General features: G+C 30.9%; 1 protein-coding gene across 1 annotated transcript in view; it reads right to left on the bottom strand.

Moving 5' to 3' along the window:
* SLO2 (slowpoke 2) overlaps window positions 1–14423 on the bottom strand; it is a 95367-nt gene that overhangs the window by 13975 nt on the left and 66969 nt on the right. The window contains exons 8-14 of the mRNA XM_018505182.1: window positions 10815–10998; window positions 6255–6419; window positions 5589–5809; window positions 4778–4975; window positions 4181–4407; window positions 3320–3844; window positions 663–824 (exon numbers count right to left, since the gene is read on the bottom strand). Of these exons, the coding sequence (XP_018360684.1) occupies window positions 663–824; window positions 3320–3844; window positions 4181–4407; window positions 4778–4975; window positions 5589–5809; window positions 6255–6419; window positions 10815–10998 (1682 nt within the window). The remainder of the gene's footprint in view (window positions 1–662; window positions 825–3319; window positions 3845–4180; window positions 4408–4777; window positions 4976–5588; window positions 5810–6254; window positions 6420–10814; window positions 10999–14423) is intronic.

Here is a 14423-nt window from a genome sequence, read left to right as displayed (position 1 = left end):
TTTAAAATTATTTTGAAGAGGTGAAAAAACGAAAAGATTTGAAGTGACCCTTGATGGTATGGATGAGGCACCAAATTGTAGATAGTACGGTAAGGGTTAAACTTTGCATACTATATGATAATTTTATCTTGATTGTATCAACCTGAAATAAAGAAGGAGGATGTCAGCCAACTATTTAATAAATAGATATTTTAATTTTGTTATAGTATCATACAAATATTGATGTATAATACGAACACTACGAACACTACATATGAAATGCATAATTATTTGTTACAATGACTCTAAAGATAGAAATACTATCAATAGAAATATTATCAATTAAAAATGCTTCAAAGTAATATATTTTACGCAAAGGTAATATGTCAAATGCACAAGAATAAATTTTAATACAAAATTTTGTTCAACATTATTTTAAATAATTTTTAATCATCAGTTTTTAAAGTTAAATTATAGAAAGATTATAAGAAACTAAAACAAATTTTTACAAAAATGACAAGCTATGAACAATACTAGATCAGATAACAGAATTTTATATTCGATACAATTTTTGTTTAAAAACTTTCCTTTAGTATACACACAATAAAAAAGAAGTTAATATATTTTTTCTCTAATTGGAAAGTATTCTTTAGTGCATTAAACGACTAATAAATAAAACTGACCTCTCCTTTGCATTAGTATTTCTGGACTAAGCAGATTTGGATTCGGATCGAGAGATCGTGGCACATCAAGATGATTTCCCGTGATAGGCGTTTGTGGCGTTGATCCTCCCTCTTTTAAGCATTGCCTCGAATCCCCGAATCCGCTGGGATCGAGATAAGTCGCTGTAACATATAAGACCGCGATGAGTGATTCTAATATCGAAATTGATCCTCATAATATTCAACGGTCCTACGAAATTGCGGGATATGTCAAAAGAAATGTCTTCATAATAATAGCCAATAAACATTAATAAAAGAGACATAATATCATTAAAAAGGGAAATAATTCGATAATTCTGTATTGAGAAAAGAAACGCTATTTCATACATGTGTGAAGTTAGCCCCCAATTTTTGAAAAAATTAACTTTCCATAGTTCATTCCATTATTTATTGTTTGTATATGTATGCACATTTCGAATTTTCGTTTGCACACTTCTAGTATAAAAATTATTAAAAATTATTTTATATTTCTTTGTTTTACGTATAAATAATTCTATATTTTCATATTCTCTACTAAGCACTCAATGTCTTACATCAAATCACGTAGTAGTATATATATCTGTATACTTTATTTCTATGTTATAACAATTCAAAAAGAAACAATGATATACTCAGTCTAGTCAAAGCAAACATTTTTTCAAAATTAACAATTTTTTGGCATCAATAGCAAGATAATCAATTGCATTTCTAAAAAAAATTTCTTTAGTACTTTTAAATTCAAAGTTAATATTGAAACATTTCTTTCAATAAAAAATATTAGATAAAAACCCTGTTTAAAAAAAAAATGAATTCATTTATAATTATAACTAAAGTTTGATATTTCTTTTTAATTTAATAAAATAATTGTTTTTAATGCCAAAAATGTATAATTAAAAATTATTATTTTAATTAATTGAGAAAAGTTTCGTACGAAACACAATTCTAGGATATTTTATTTCTAGGATATTTTATTATATTAAATTTTATACAAATATTACTATTTTTACAATCATTTATATTCTTGTTTATTTCAACTTTTTTTCTATTTTTATCTTCTCATATTTTTGAATACGTTGATTAACTGGTGCATATTAAATTATTATCTTAATACGTATCGGTTATATCGCAACCAAAATCTATATGAAAGATTACCTTGAATGCCGAACATAGAGCTAACGAAGCGAGCAATATTTTACACTATAGCTTTGCAGTTTCCTATTCAGAAACTACACTTACTGAAGATCGTTGATGACGACTGCTGAATGGTGCATGAATAGTATATGCACGCAGATTACACATAAAGCGATGTACAAGCATGAACCACATCAATAAAGACGTAAATGAAGAGGAAGGAATCGTTCGACATTTCGGTCGGTTAATTTTTTATCAACGCCTGTATATAAATATTTAATCACACGTATGATTCGATATGCATTGTTATCCCATATGCATTGAATCTTTCACGTAATTTCGCTTTATAATAGAATAACGCAATGAAATTTAAATAGTTATGATAAAACAATTTTGTGAACAAAAATATCATTCTTGTGAATTTGCCAAATTTTTACGTTTTAAGTCTACTAATTATTTAAGTTATTTAAATAATTTTATAATTTTTTAATATATATATTAATTTATATCTACATACTCGTATATTATAGAACTAATATTATATTACTTAGATTATTATTAACAGACTTTATATTTTACAGACAATGTTGTGAATTTCTATAAAGGATAAATAGAAATATTAATATTTTAAAGAATTTGTAATATTTTAAAAGAATTTGTAATATATGTATATCAAATGGTTGCAACTTTTTAATTAAAATAGAAAAAATTACTTAAATTTGCATTGCAAAACCACTGTCGTTCCTTCTTTTTCTAGAAACAGTGCTTACTATTTTATTAATTATTACTGCGACTTTACATTCATAGCTGTAAAGCATTGTGTTTTATGTATGTGTACATGTATGTGTTGTGATAATATACAAACACTTAACAAGTACAAACGTTATAGATAACTTTCTAAGCAATATTTAACAATGCCTATTAGTGCAACAAATAAAAGTACTAAAAAAAGATATAAATCTAAGAAATTGTTAAATATTTTCATGTTCATACCATTTGTGAACAGGTGCTTATTTTGAATCATTGACTCTTTGTATCGAGCAGTTTTATTCTGAAATACTTTTGCTTCAAAACTTCAGTTTTAACATTGTGATAACTTTAATAATTTCTAAAAAAGTCACTTGGAAGTAAAAATATTGATTTTTAAAGAGCTAAACTTTTTCAATCAAATAAACAGTAAATAATTCAAATTTATAATTATTAGATATCAATCAGGCCTGATCAGATTGCGTAAAATTTTTGAGTTCGTTCGTAAAAATTATATTAGAATTTTCTTAAAATCAAATTTTCGAAATGTTTTGAGTCTACATATAGTCCAATCTAATAATTAATAATTAGTAATTAATCTATACTATTCTATATTAATTATTTTTCCAAACTCTGAATATCTTCAAAGGCATGATCTGACGAATTAATAATATCGTACTTTTTAAAGCGAATTAAGAGAGATAAAAGTAAAAATCGAAAAGGAAGAAAAAGAAGCATAGCGAGGCGCATGCGACACTCACGGTGGACATTGGATGCGAGTAAGTTGTAGTGTTGGGTTGGTATGGGCGTGCTAGGGAGGACCTGCAAAATAACCTGCGGTGGCAACGGGGCCCTGTGATCTTGGGGACCATTCGATCGGTCCTGCACACGGGGCCCCGTGCAGGTCTCCTGTCTGCAGAGTGTTTCGCTCAGCGCAATGTTACAACTGTTGGAAAATCGTTGGTGCGCGTCGGCACCGTTGCTGATTGCTGTACCGTTCCCATCGCCGCAACCGGTGCAGCTGGTCGATATCGTCGTGGTGGTAGTCGTCGTCGTCGCCGATGTTGCCCCTGTTGAATTCATGGTCGCCGTTACAGCGTTGGTCGTCGGGGTACTCGTTGTCGATCCGTTATTCGCAGATGTCGCGTCCGTCTTTGCCTCGACGATCACCTGCGTTGCCTCGCCAATACCGCTCTGATTATTCGCGACCACGAACGCGGAATTTTCTTCCTTGGTGATGCTCATGTAGTAGCAAGTATCGGTCTTCTTCATTATATGTCGTGGCCCTGCGTACAGAAGTACACAATTGGCGCACGTATTGTGGCAGCCTTTTATTCTATATTTATCAAATTTAATTAAATTATTTAAACATTTTGTTTTTTTTACTCTTCCTTTTTACTTCTAGTTATTACTATATTTATAATCTTTCCTGACGTATAATTAATCATTTTTTAACAAATTGTATAAAAGAAAGCGAAATACAAGATCTAAATTTCAATGTCTCTTGTTATTCAAGATCTTTTCTCTTATTTATTTTTTTTATTTTATTCAAGAAATAAAAAGCTGGAAAAAGTACCCAAGAAAAAGGAAAGACACCGCGGTAATGTGTGTCGCGAGATTACCAGGATTCAGCAGGATAGTGTCCTCGTAAAATTCCGGAAGTTCCGCCGGTCTGACTGCGACAAGCGCAACCCCATATTTCCGGTGGCTGTGGAAGGACGCGTAGGTGAAAGATTTTCCTTCGTACTCTCCGAAAAAGCGGGAGTCGCCGAGAATTATATGATAAATCTCGTTGCCGGAACATTTACCATATAGCCTGTGCCATTCTTCCTGTGACTGTTGACCTTCTCTGTGAAGAGGAAGATTTCGATTCACAATTTTTCCGTCTTTATGCAATCTTTATACTATGTAACGTTTACAACATAAAATTACACAGAGTAAACAATAGTATAAAATAACATATTTCATCGTATATTATTTTGTAAAATGTATTGTAGCATTTAATAAAATCTTACAATCTCACACATATATTTATAAATTGGTAATATGCACATTTTATCGAATTGAAATTAAATAATTAATCCTCTCATTATATATGTTAAAAGATTAAATAAATATTGAAGTGAAGAACAGTGAGTGTATACACTACAAAACGTGCACGTGGTTACTGTATGGCTAAATTTGTAGTCTAATTATGGTACATTTTGAACAGCACTTACTGTCCCCTGGATGTGTGTAGCAATAAGGTCACCAATGTCGATGCACCGGGACACGTGCAATTATTTGCCAAAAGGGCATATTTAAATTCATCCTCGCACACCACGTGCTCCGCGAACTTCACGTGGAGCTTGTTTTCCGGACGGAAGATTTGAACATATTGAGGAACGATGGGCGCAAAATCTTTCACCGCCCATGATCTACAATTGTCAAAATCAATTATCCGTGAGATTTAAATTCAATTTTTTTTTTCAAATTATTCAAGATAATTCTGTGCTAAATATGGAAAAGAATTTTTTTAAATATATGTTTTCAATTCATATATATATATTTGATTATACATTATATAAACTACATATTTTCATTATATAACGTTATTTGATTATTTCTTGAATAAAAATGTTATTATCTAAAATACATTTCAGATTTTTCCTCTTTTATTTTATCTACAGATCTTTTACCAATTCGGGACTTGATTAGAATTACTGAACAGAGAGCCGATGTCTTAAGGTGCTCGCTTACAAGTCAACTGCGCTTTACAACTGAATTTGAAAGTAAAGAAAGTTAAGTGATTAAGGTCAACAGGAAAGCTTAACTTCTATTTAAACTCCGAAGTAAAACTTAAATGAAAAATGTCTGAGATTGATCGCAAAATAGATCGTCGGGAGTAACATTAAAATTGCAATGTTTAATACCCATAACGTGAAACCCTTATTAAGGAAAAAGAAAAGTAAGAAAAAGATGGAATTTACAACGGCGATTATAAACTTCGTTAACGAAGATTATAGTGAACAATTTTCATTTATCGCTGACCTGAGTATCGTGTGTTCGTCAGCAGCGGTTTTGTCAGCATAATTTCTCGCTGCCAGCACGAAACAAGCTTCCGCCTCGTTCATCCTGGCTCTCGCAAGATCGCCATCCTTTAGGCATGAGCCTTGTATGTAGATTACCCTCTGTGCCCAGATTGGCACTTGCAGGATCATCCGCATTGTGGTGTCGAGTTCCATCGGTGATAAAAGCACCACATAATAGTCCTACTCGTGTTCAGATTATTTTCAATCATTAACATTAAAAATGATAAAATAAATTAAAGCAATAGCGTGTAGAAAGATAAATAATGCAATTAATTAACGCTCTCCATATTTTTTAAGTCATAACAATATCATAGATCTTTATAAACGCACCAGAAGTATATCGGATATGTATATTTTTATTCATAATTATTTCATCAAAATTTAAAATTAAAATTACTTTTTTTGTAGTAGTTGTATTTTTATGTCTCATTCAGCAATGTATTTTTAATTTTTACAGATCGCGTTGTAGTGATTAAAATTAAGTTCGACGACATGTTTTAAACTTAATTGCCTCAGTTACTTTAACTATGATAAACTGAAAGCTTGATAAAGAATTTTTACGAAATCACAAGTCGTCTAGTGCATAATGAAATATTCAAGGCACGTAATTCGTTCGTCGCCTAACCTGCAGCAAGGGATGGGCATAAAACTCGTTTAGAAAGTCCATAATGGTGTCGGCTTGCAGTGTCGTACTGCAAACTACCACGTGCTTCTCGCTTTGCGCTCTGTGTGATGAATACGAGCCACCAAGCTTTTGTCGCTCCATCCATGTGAATGCTAACTGTTCGAACTGTAATCAATATGAGATTATTATGCAATCAACTAATATTTACCTTATATTTGCATAAATTAGAATAAATCAAAATAGGAAATCGCGTTATTCTTTACAAATTTATTAGATTAATAGATCAAATGAATAAACAAAAATATAATTTTGTTTTAATAAAAATAAAATTATACATTTATATGCATATATATTCCACAGAAGCTATTTACTTATATTAAAAATATTAAAAAAATAGAATAAAATCTTTTTTATTTTTATCATTTCTTTTTCAAATCTTTTTTTATCGTGCAATTCTTTCATTGCCTCTGAAATGTAAATTTGTATTTTATTTTATATTGCGAAGAAAATTACTAAGGCCTCGGTAGTTTAAAGGCTTAGGACGCTCGCACGGAATGCTAGAAATCCGGGTTCGACTTCCGACTGAGATAATATTTTTCGCAATAAATAAATTTATTTACAGATTCCCATATTAAGAAGATACTGGAGTGACGAAATTATCGACATTACAGTCGTTTAAAGAATCTTTTAATTAACTGAATGGAACAAAAAATCCTCTTGCGGAATTAAAGTAGACGCAAAATTAGAAAGTGGTGCAGTGGATCTTACACTAAAATCGAAAAGAAGTTAAAATCTTACTTAACTTTTTTTTTATTTTAGTACAAAGTACTAAACCACCTTTCAAATTTTGCATCTACTTTAATCCTGTAAAAGGATTTTTAATTCCGCTCAGTTAATTCGGAGATTTTTATACGACTAATGGCGATAATTTGGTCACTCCAGCATCCCCTTAAAATCTCTTTAATAGATGCCTATTGAGCATTATAGTAATAGTAATATCATAATTAAATTTGATGCTTTTTAGTCTGCGTTTCTAAGTCCGGGGAAAAAAATTAATTCGGTGCGCAGTTCAAATCGTCACAAATATAGTATATATGTATACATATACATATGTATATAGCATATATAAATTCACATGGAATTATTTAAGCATTCAAGCTTCGACCGTTACGAGCCTTTATTTCCTATTGGTTGGGTTTTCACATATACGATATAGATCCAATAAGATACTTATTGTTTATATATTAGATATAAAATATGTAATATAATATGTAATATAAGTTCTATATTCTTTGTAAATAAAATACTTTATATTAAATAAAAAATTAAATTGAATTACATACATTTCATTCTGTACGCATTCTATACTATATTAATAATCTATTATTAAAATCTTTATAAACGCAAAATTTTTGTACAAAGATTTATATGAAAACATTTTTATAAATGTATTAAATTTTTTCTTTTAATGAATATAAAGATGTTCCATGTGATTATTTTAATACCTTGCACATATAAGTAGCATATAGATATATATATTATCGTACATCGCATTTTTACTTGCAAATTTTTTATTGTTCCCATAAAATTTCGTCACTCAAGGACTAATAGGACAGAATAGCTTCTCCTCTGCAAAGATACGGGCTTTTACGTTGAATTATTTTAACACGTCTATGCTATCTCGACAATGACGTGACTCCATCGTCCAAAACCAAATTTAATAGAATGCGGAAACGCAAGAGATAGACACGAAGAGAAGGGCGGTTGACACATCATGTTGACCCGTACAAATTGGCACATATCTCGTGTGCGATTGGCAGGCAATCTGACAGACAAATTACAGAGATCGACGAGGCTTTCCGTATTGAATGCTACGCAATCAGTCGATGCCGACAGACAATGAGTAGACACGAGTTGCTCTTGTACAATTAATAATATTCTTTGGTCGATCGAATCTTCATTAAGCGCTAAATCAATTCAACGATTAATGATTAAATCAGGATTGATGATTAAATCGAATATTTGATTTTCTGTGACTGTTTTACATTTCTGTTTTTATATCTTTCCTTTTTTATTCTTATTAATATTATAAAAACAGATAATTGTAAAAAAATATTACGAGATAAAAACTGGTAGTAAATATAAAATTTCAGTAAGAACCAAACAAGTCCAAACATTTTTTCTTCTTTTTTAAATATGTCGCTCTTCATTAAAACTTTGTTCTTATGTACAAGGTATACATTTTTGTTTATATCTTAGAAACGGTTGAGTTTTTGATCTATCTTCACTAAGGCTATTTTATTCAATATGGCGTGTATACTATCTATTATATATAGTATAAATACTAAATGATTTTTTATCACCCTGTATACCTTATTAAAAAAAAATTATCACATTTATATAATAAACAGTTTGAAGATGAGAAGTTCTTTATTTCTCGAAAATTTATCTTTTTAGATTTGTTGCTTTTGTGAAAAACTTTAATTATTGCAAAAATTCATTTATTAAAAAAAAAGAAGATTTTTCTACTCAGTTTAATCTATTTTGTCTGCACACGAATGCAATAATTATTAGATATCTTGATATATGGTTACACAGAAAATATTTCGAGAAAAGCACAATTTCTTATATAATGCACAATATATAACGTGATATGACCAAATAACATGGCTAACGAGACTTTGACGTATAGTAATGTGAAAAGCTCAAGCTAATAGAAAGTTTTCTTGGTATCTACAACGATCAATTGCAAAAGAAAAGTTGCCATGGTAACATGCATCCTGGAGAATACACAAATCTTTGTCAGCACGTGCAGTTGTCAAATCGATACTGTCTTTTCTTGCAACCTGATCCTAGATCTCAGATTCTTTAGAACAAAGAGACAACGCAGATAACATTAATGCTGTCGATATAGAATTACGAATATTAAAGAAATAGAGAAGTAATGATAAATTCTGGAACGAGCTTGAATTTAATTTAAATTTCCTACTTTTTTCTTCTCTCTCTCTCTCTCTCTCTCTCTTCTCATGATCATAATATTACACATCTAAATAGCAGGGTTTCTATAAATATATTTTGACGTTAAATAATATAAAAATTAATATTAATAATAATTATTATTATTTGTTTTTTTGTTAAATGTTAACAAAGAAAAGGATTCTTTAATTCTTGACGTAAACTAATTTTGTAACTGACTAAAATCTTAATTAGAAAAAAATTGACTACACAGAGAGAATTTTTCTTAGAATTTACCCTGAAAATATGACAGTCATGGGACAACATTATATTTTAAAGACTAAGTATAAGCATATTCAGGCCTATGACGGTCAAAGCTAGATCCTTTTTGCCTAAATAATTCCTAGTGAATTATCTATATATATATAATATATATATATATATATTTTAAAGAATTTTAATATAAATCTCTCTCATTCATTAATAAAATTACAATAAAGTGTAAAATAAGTTTGTTCAATTTTATTGAAGTGCATGGTAAAAATCTTTAAAATACCGTATTGTACCACAACTGTCATATTTTCAGGGTAAATTTTAAAAGGAAATTCTCTTTGTATGAGTTCATTAAAATTAAACGATACCCTTAGTTCTGATTTTCATATCTTAACAATCTGCATCGAATATTATTTGCGGAATCAATATTCTTTTTACGATGACATAGAAACTTGCATGGAACTTGATCTCTTGTTCGACGCACATTTCTCGCACATGAGAAATAAAAGCGTTATATTCCTAACGACCTGAATAATAAATATTCGTAAAACGACGAGGGTCAACCGCGCGGCAATATGGTCGGTAAGACGAGTCTTGTTTCGGTACATTTAAGGCTTTCTACGGCGTGACTCGAAAATAACGTCTATAAAGGAAGTCTATGAGGCGGACGTCACCGTAACGACCACAACTGAAGCACATTAAACGAGATGAATACGAGTTTAGAGCAATACTATACTACTTTACGCGAATTTTTTTAGAATACCAGCATTTTTTGCAGAATAATATTATATTACTACAACCAATAAGACTTAACCATCAAGATTTATTTACATGTATATTTTTTAAATAAATTATACACTGTAGTATATGTATTCACACATGATGTCTTTTAAGTTTTCAAATCAGTCAATAAAATGCGATTCCATATATCAATAATGCAATTCAATAATAATACCTATATCATATATAAAAGAATTAAATTAGATTTTATTATTCTTTTTAAATCCAATTTTTTAATAAACAATCAAATATAAAGCCAAATAACGATTAGATTAAAACTCTCAAGCTAAATACATATCAGGAGATATAATATCTCGGTTTTAAGACAAAGCGTAGCGTCATAGCGCGAGACTGCCGTGGTTCCTTTACGCGAGCCGGCGAATTGCGGATAATATTTAGTCTTCTAACAATCTGTGTTATGTAGATGTTACATGTAGATACAAATATGTATATTAAAATGTGTTAAATTTTATATATATTATATGCGTTAAACTTGTAAACAAATCTCTCAATTTATTGATATTTATAAAATATACAATGTTATATACGCACCTGTGTTGGTAAGACTATGAGAGCCACACAGATCATAATGACCATATAAAGTTGCGAAGGCCAAATGTCCGGTACGATATCCCCATAACCCACCGTAGAGAATGTTACCACAACGTAGTACGTACTTTGAAATAGATTCAAGTGCCTGTGCCCCGCTCTCTGGAAGTGCTGGATCCCGCATACGCTGAAATAGAAAATTTATCGGATCACCCTACGATTAATCGACGATGGCCATGAAAGCAGATACCGCGACAGTTGTAATTATTTTACATGCATCCGACATAAAGCTACGTCATTTACAATTGAACGCTGCTGGATTGTAACTAACGTAAATTCACGCTTTCTGTAGTTTTGCCGTTCTGCAGACGACGTTGCTTGCATTTAAACTGCAAACCATTAAGAATCAGGAGTTTATTAAGTCATTCACTTGAGAGCATGTATATACAAACCGTAATTTGAGCCATTAATAATTTTTAAAATAATTCTCTCTTCATCACTGTTTATAGTTATAAAATGATTAAATTTAAAAAACCAAGTATTATTGTTTAAATATAAGTAAATTTAAATTTCTAATAGCTATAATGTTTGATAGATAATATACTCAATTCTTAAATATATATATATATATATGTGTATGAATTTATTTATTACATATTTATACGTTTTATTAAAATAAAATATATAATGCGTTTTATGCTCGTACTTATCTAATATACAGTTTGTAGAAAAGTATAAATTAATTATTTAATTAAAATGGAATCATAATACATTGATTAAAAAACAAAAAATGTTTAAAAATTTTTCCAGTAATAATTGTATATTATATAAATTGAAAATATATTAAAAGGTGTATTGCAATAGAAACTAATATTCAACAGTACGTTTTGAGATATATTATTTTCAAAATAAAAAGTTATTGCCAGATTTCCCTCGGTGCACAGAGAATAAATGGTTTATATGAACTTTTACAATTTTATACGATTAAATAACAAAATATTTATTTATGTATAACAGTTATGAATATCTGAGAACAAATTATAACATAGAGAGTAAACTACATATTTTAGAAACATTGTCAAATGTAAATGCTTGCAACTTGTAAATTTTTATTTGCGAGTCTAATAATATATTTTTTAATAATAAAATATTAAATTTAAAATTTAAATTAAAATTTAAACAACGAGTTATAGTATATGTTTTTTATGTTATAAAATTTTATCATTAGTCTCAACCATTTATTTTGTAAATAACAATTTAATTATCTATTTAGTTGAATAATTTTTGTTATTTATTTTATTGATAACAATTTTCAGTCTATAAATTTTTTTCTTTTCATCAAATCAATTAACGTATGATTACACACTAGCTGCTAGCAGATTTGTAAAAATTAGCATAACGCAATTAGCGTAACGAACTTTGACTGCTTCTTAATTAATCCGTCGTCGTCTTCCGATCTAAGCAAACGGATTTATGTTACTCGACGAAGAGCATCTTTCCTTTTGCAATTTTTCATTCGGTAGCTCCTCTCGCCGTAACGAAATGAATGTACAATTAGCCTGACCACTCGAAGCGAGATAAAACGGCACTCTCGATCGTAACGGAATTGATGTAACGGCACGGTGCAAGAAAAGGAAGAGATTGAATCCGATTGCGAGGAAACCATCGCCTAGTATAAACCGACCGGCGTTTATAAACGGCCCGATATCCATTATGCATGCGGCCCCATTTCTATATCTATATCGACGTATATATTTGTACACCTTGTTCATTTTTCCTCCCTTCCTTTATCCGCTTGCACTATCGCATCATCGTGCTTCCGTTCGACGTGTCGTGACAATCGAGCGTGCCCCATCGCACGTTAATTAACAACAAATGGATCGATGCTATTTCATATATTTCACTAGTATACTAAATATAGCATATCGTAAATACACAGCTATTCTATTGCAAACATGTTTTATGTATGATCAAATTGACTTGCAACTTTTACTATTTATTAAAAATACAATTTCATAAATATGCAATATATTAGTAATTATACAGTAAATCATCATTATTTTTTATTTATTAGTCAAAGAATTGGAAAGAGTAAGGGCACTAGGAGTCGGGCGCAGAAAACGTCGCGCAAATAATAAACTTATGAAGAGTGAAACTTCTTTATTCACTAAACGCGCTTACATGGTTCGACTCATTTTTTAGCCTTCCTCAGAGCAAACACACTAATTATATTATTAAAGTTTTTTGATAAATTAGTTTCTATATTCTTTAATTTGACATTTTTAATATTTCCCTTCTTTTTCATTTTCTTTTCTTTCTTTTTATTTAATTCTGGCATTGGAATTATCGATGTAGGGGAGCTCACCATGACAGGATAACTTTTACTTTATATATGTTAGTGTGTGTTTGCTCTGAGGAAGGCTCAAAAATGAGTCGAAACATGTAAGCGCGTTTAGTGAATAAAGAAGTTTCACTCCTTATAAGCGTATTATTTGCGCGACGTCTTCTGCGCTCGACTCCTTACTCGACTCCTTACGAAGTACCCTTACTCTTTCCAATTCTTTGATTTGTAAGGAGTAGTGATTAGTTTGATTTATTAACGGATTTATTTATTAGTTTTTACTTATTAGTCTTTACTATTTATCAATGTAAACTAAAATATTGTTTTCTATTTAATTATAATTTTCTAATAATAGAATTCTGCAGCATCTATTGTAACCGCTTGTGTAATTCTTTCTTTGTCAATCTTTTATTCAATTATTAAATGATGTTATTAGGTGTACAACTTTGCTTTCGCCGTTTTTTTCCGAAATTCGAGGCTTTATTGTAAAAAACTGGTTATACATTTATGATTCAAAGTATTGTCCATCGCTGGCCACTACTTTCTCCCATCTTTCGGGCAGCGTACGAATCCCGCGTCGAAAAAACTGGTCATCTTTTGAGGCGATCCACGAATCGATCCAATTTTTTACTTCTTCATAAGACCGGAAGTGCTGGTCAGCCAGGCCGTGTGCCATTGATCAAAACAAGTGATAGTCAGAGGGAGCAACGTCTGGAGAATACGGCGGGTGGGGTAAGACTTCCCATTTCAACGTTTCCAAGTATGTCTTGACCACTTTCGCAGCATGGGGTCGAGCATTGTCATGCTGCAAAATCACTTTATCGTGTCTCTCGTTGTATTGCGGCCGTTTGTCTTTCAATGCTCGGCTCAAACGCATCAATTGCATTCGATACCGCATTCGATCGCTTGTGATTGTTTCAGTCGGTTTTAACAGCTCATAATACACTACGCCGAACTAGTCCCATCAAATACAGAGCATGACCTTGGAGCCGTGAATATTCGGTTTGGCCGTCGACGTGGAAGCATGGCCGAGAACTCCCCATGATTTTCTGCGCTTGGGGTTATCGTAATGAACCCATTTTTCGTACCCAGTCACAATGCGATGCAGAAATCCCTTTCATCTTGGCCTTTCAAGCAGCTGTTTACAAGCAAACAAACGCTGTTCAACATCTCTCGGCTTCAACTCGTACGGCACCCAATTTCCTTGCTTCTGAATCATTCCCATGGCTTTGAAGCGTTTTGAAATGGCTTGTTGAGTCACTCCCAATGAT

This window comes from Trachymyrmex cornetzi, unplaced genomic scaffold (genome assembly GCF_001594075.2).
Source record: "Trachymyrmex cornetzi isolate Tcor2-1 unplaced genomic scaffold, Tcor1.1 scaffold200, whole genome shotgun sequence".
NCBI lineage: Eukaryota > Metazoa > Arthropoda > Insecta > Hymenoptera > Formicidae > Trachymyrmex > Trachymyrmex cornetzi.
Note: the sequence above shows the minus strand (reverse complement) of the source record. Positions and strands in the feature narration are given on the sequence as shown.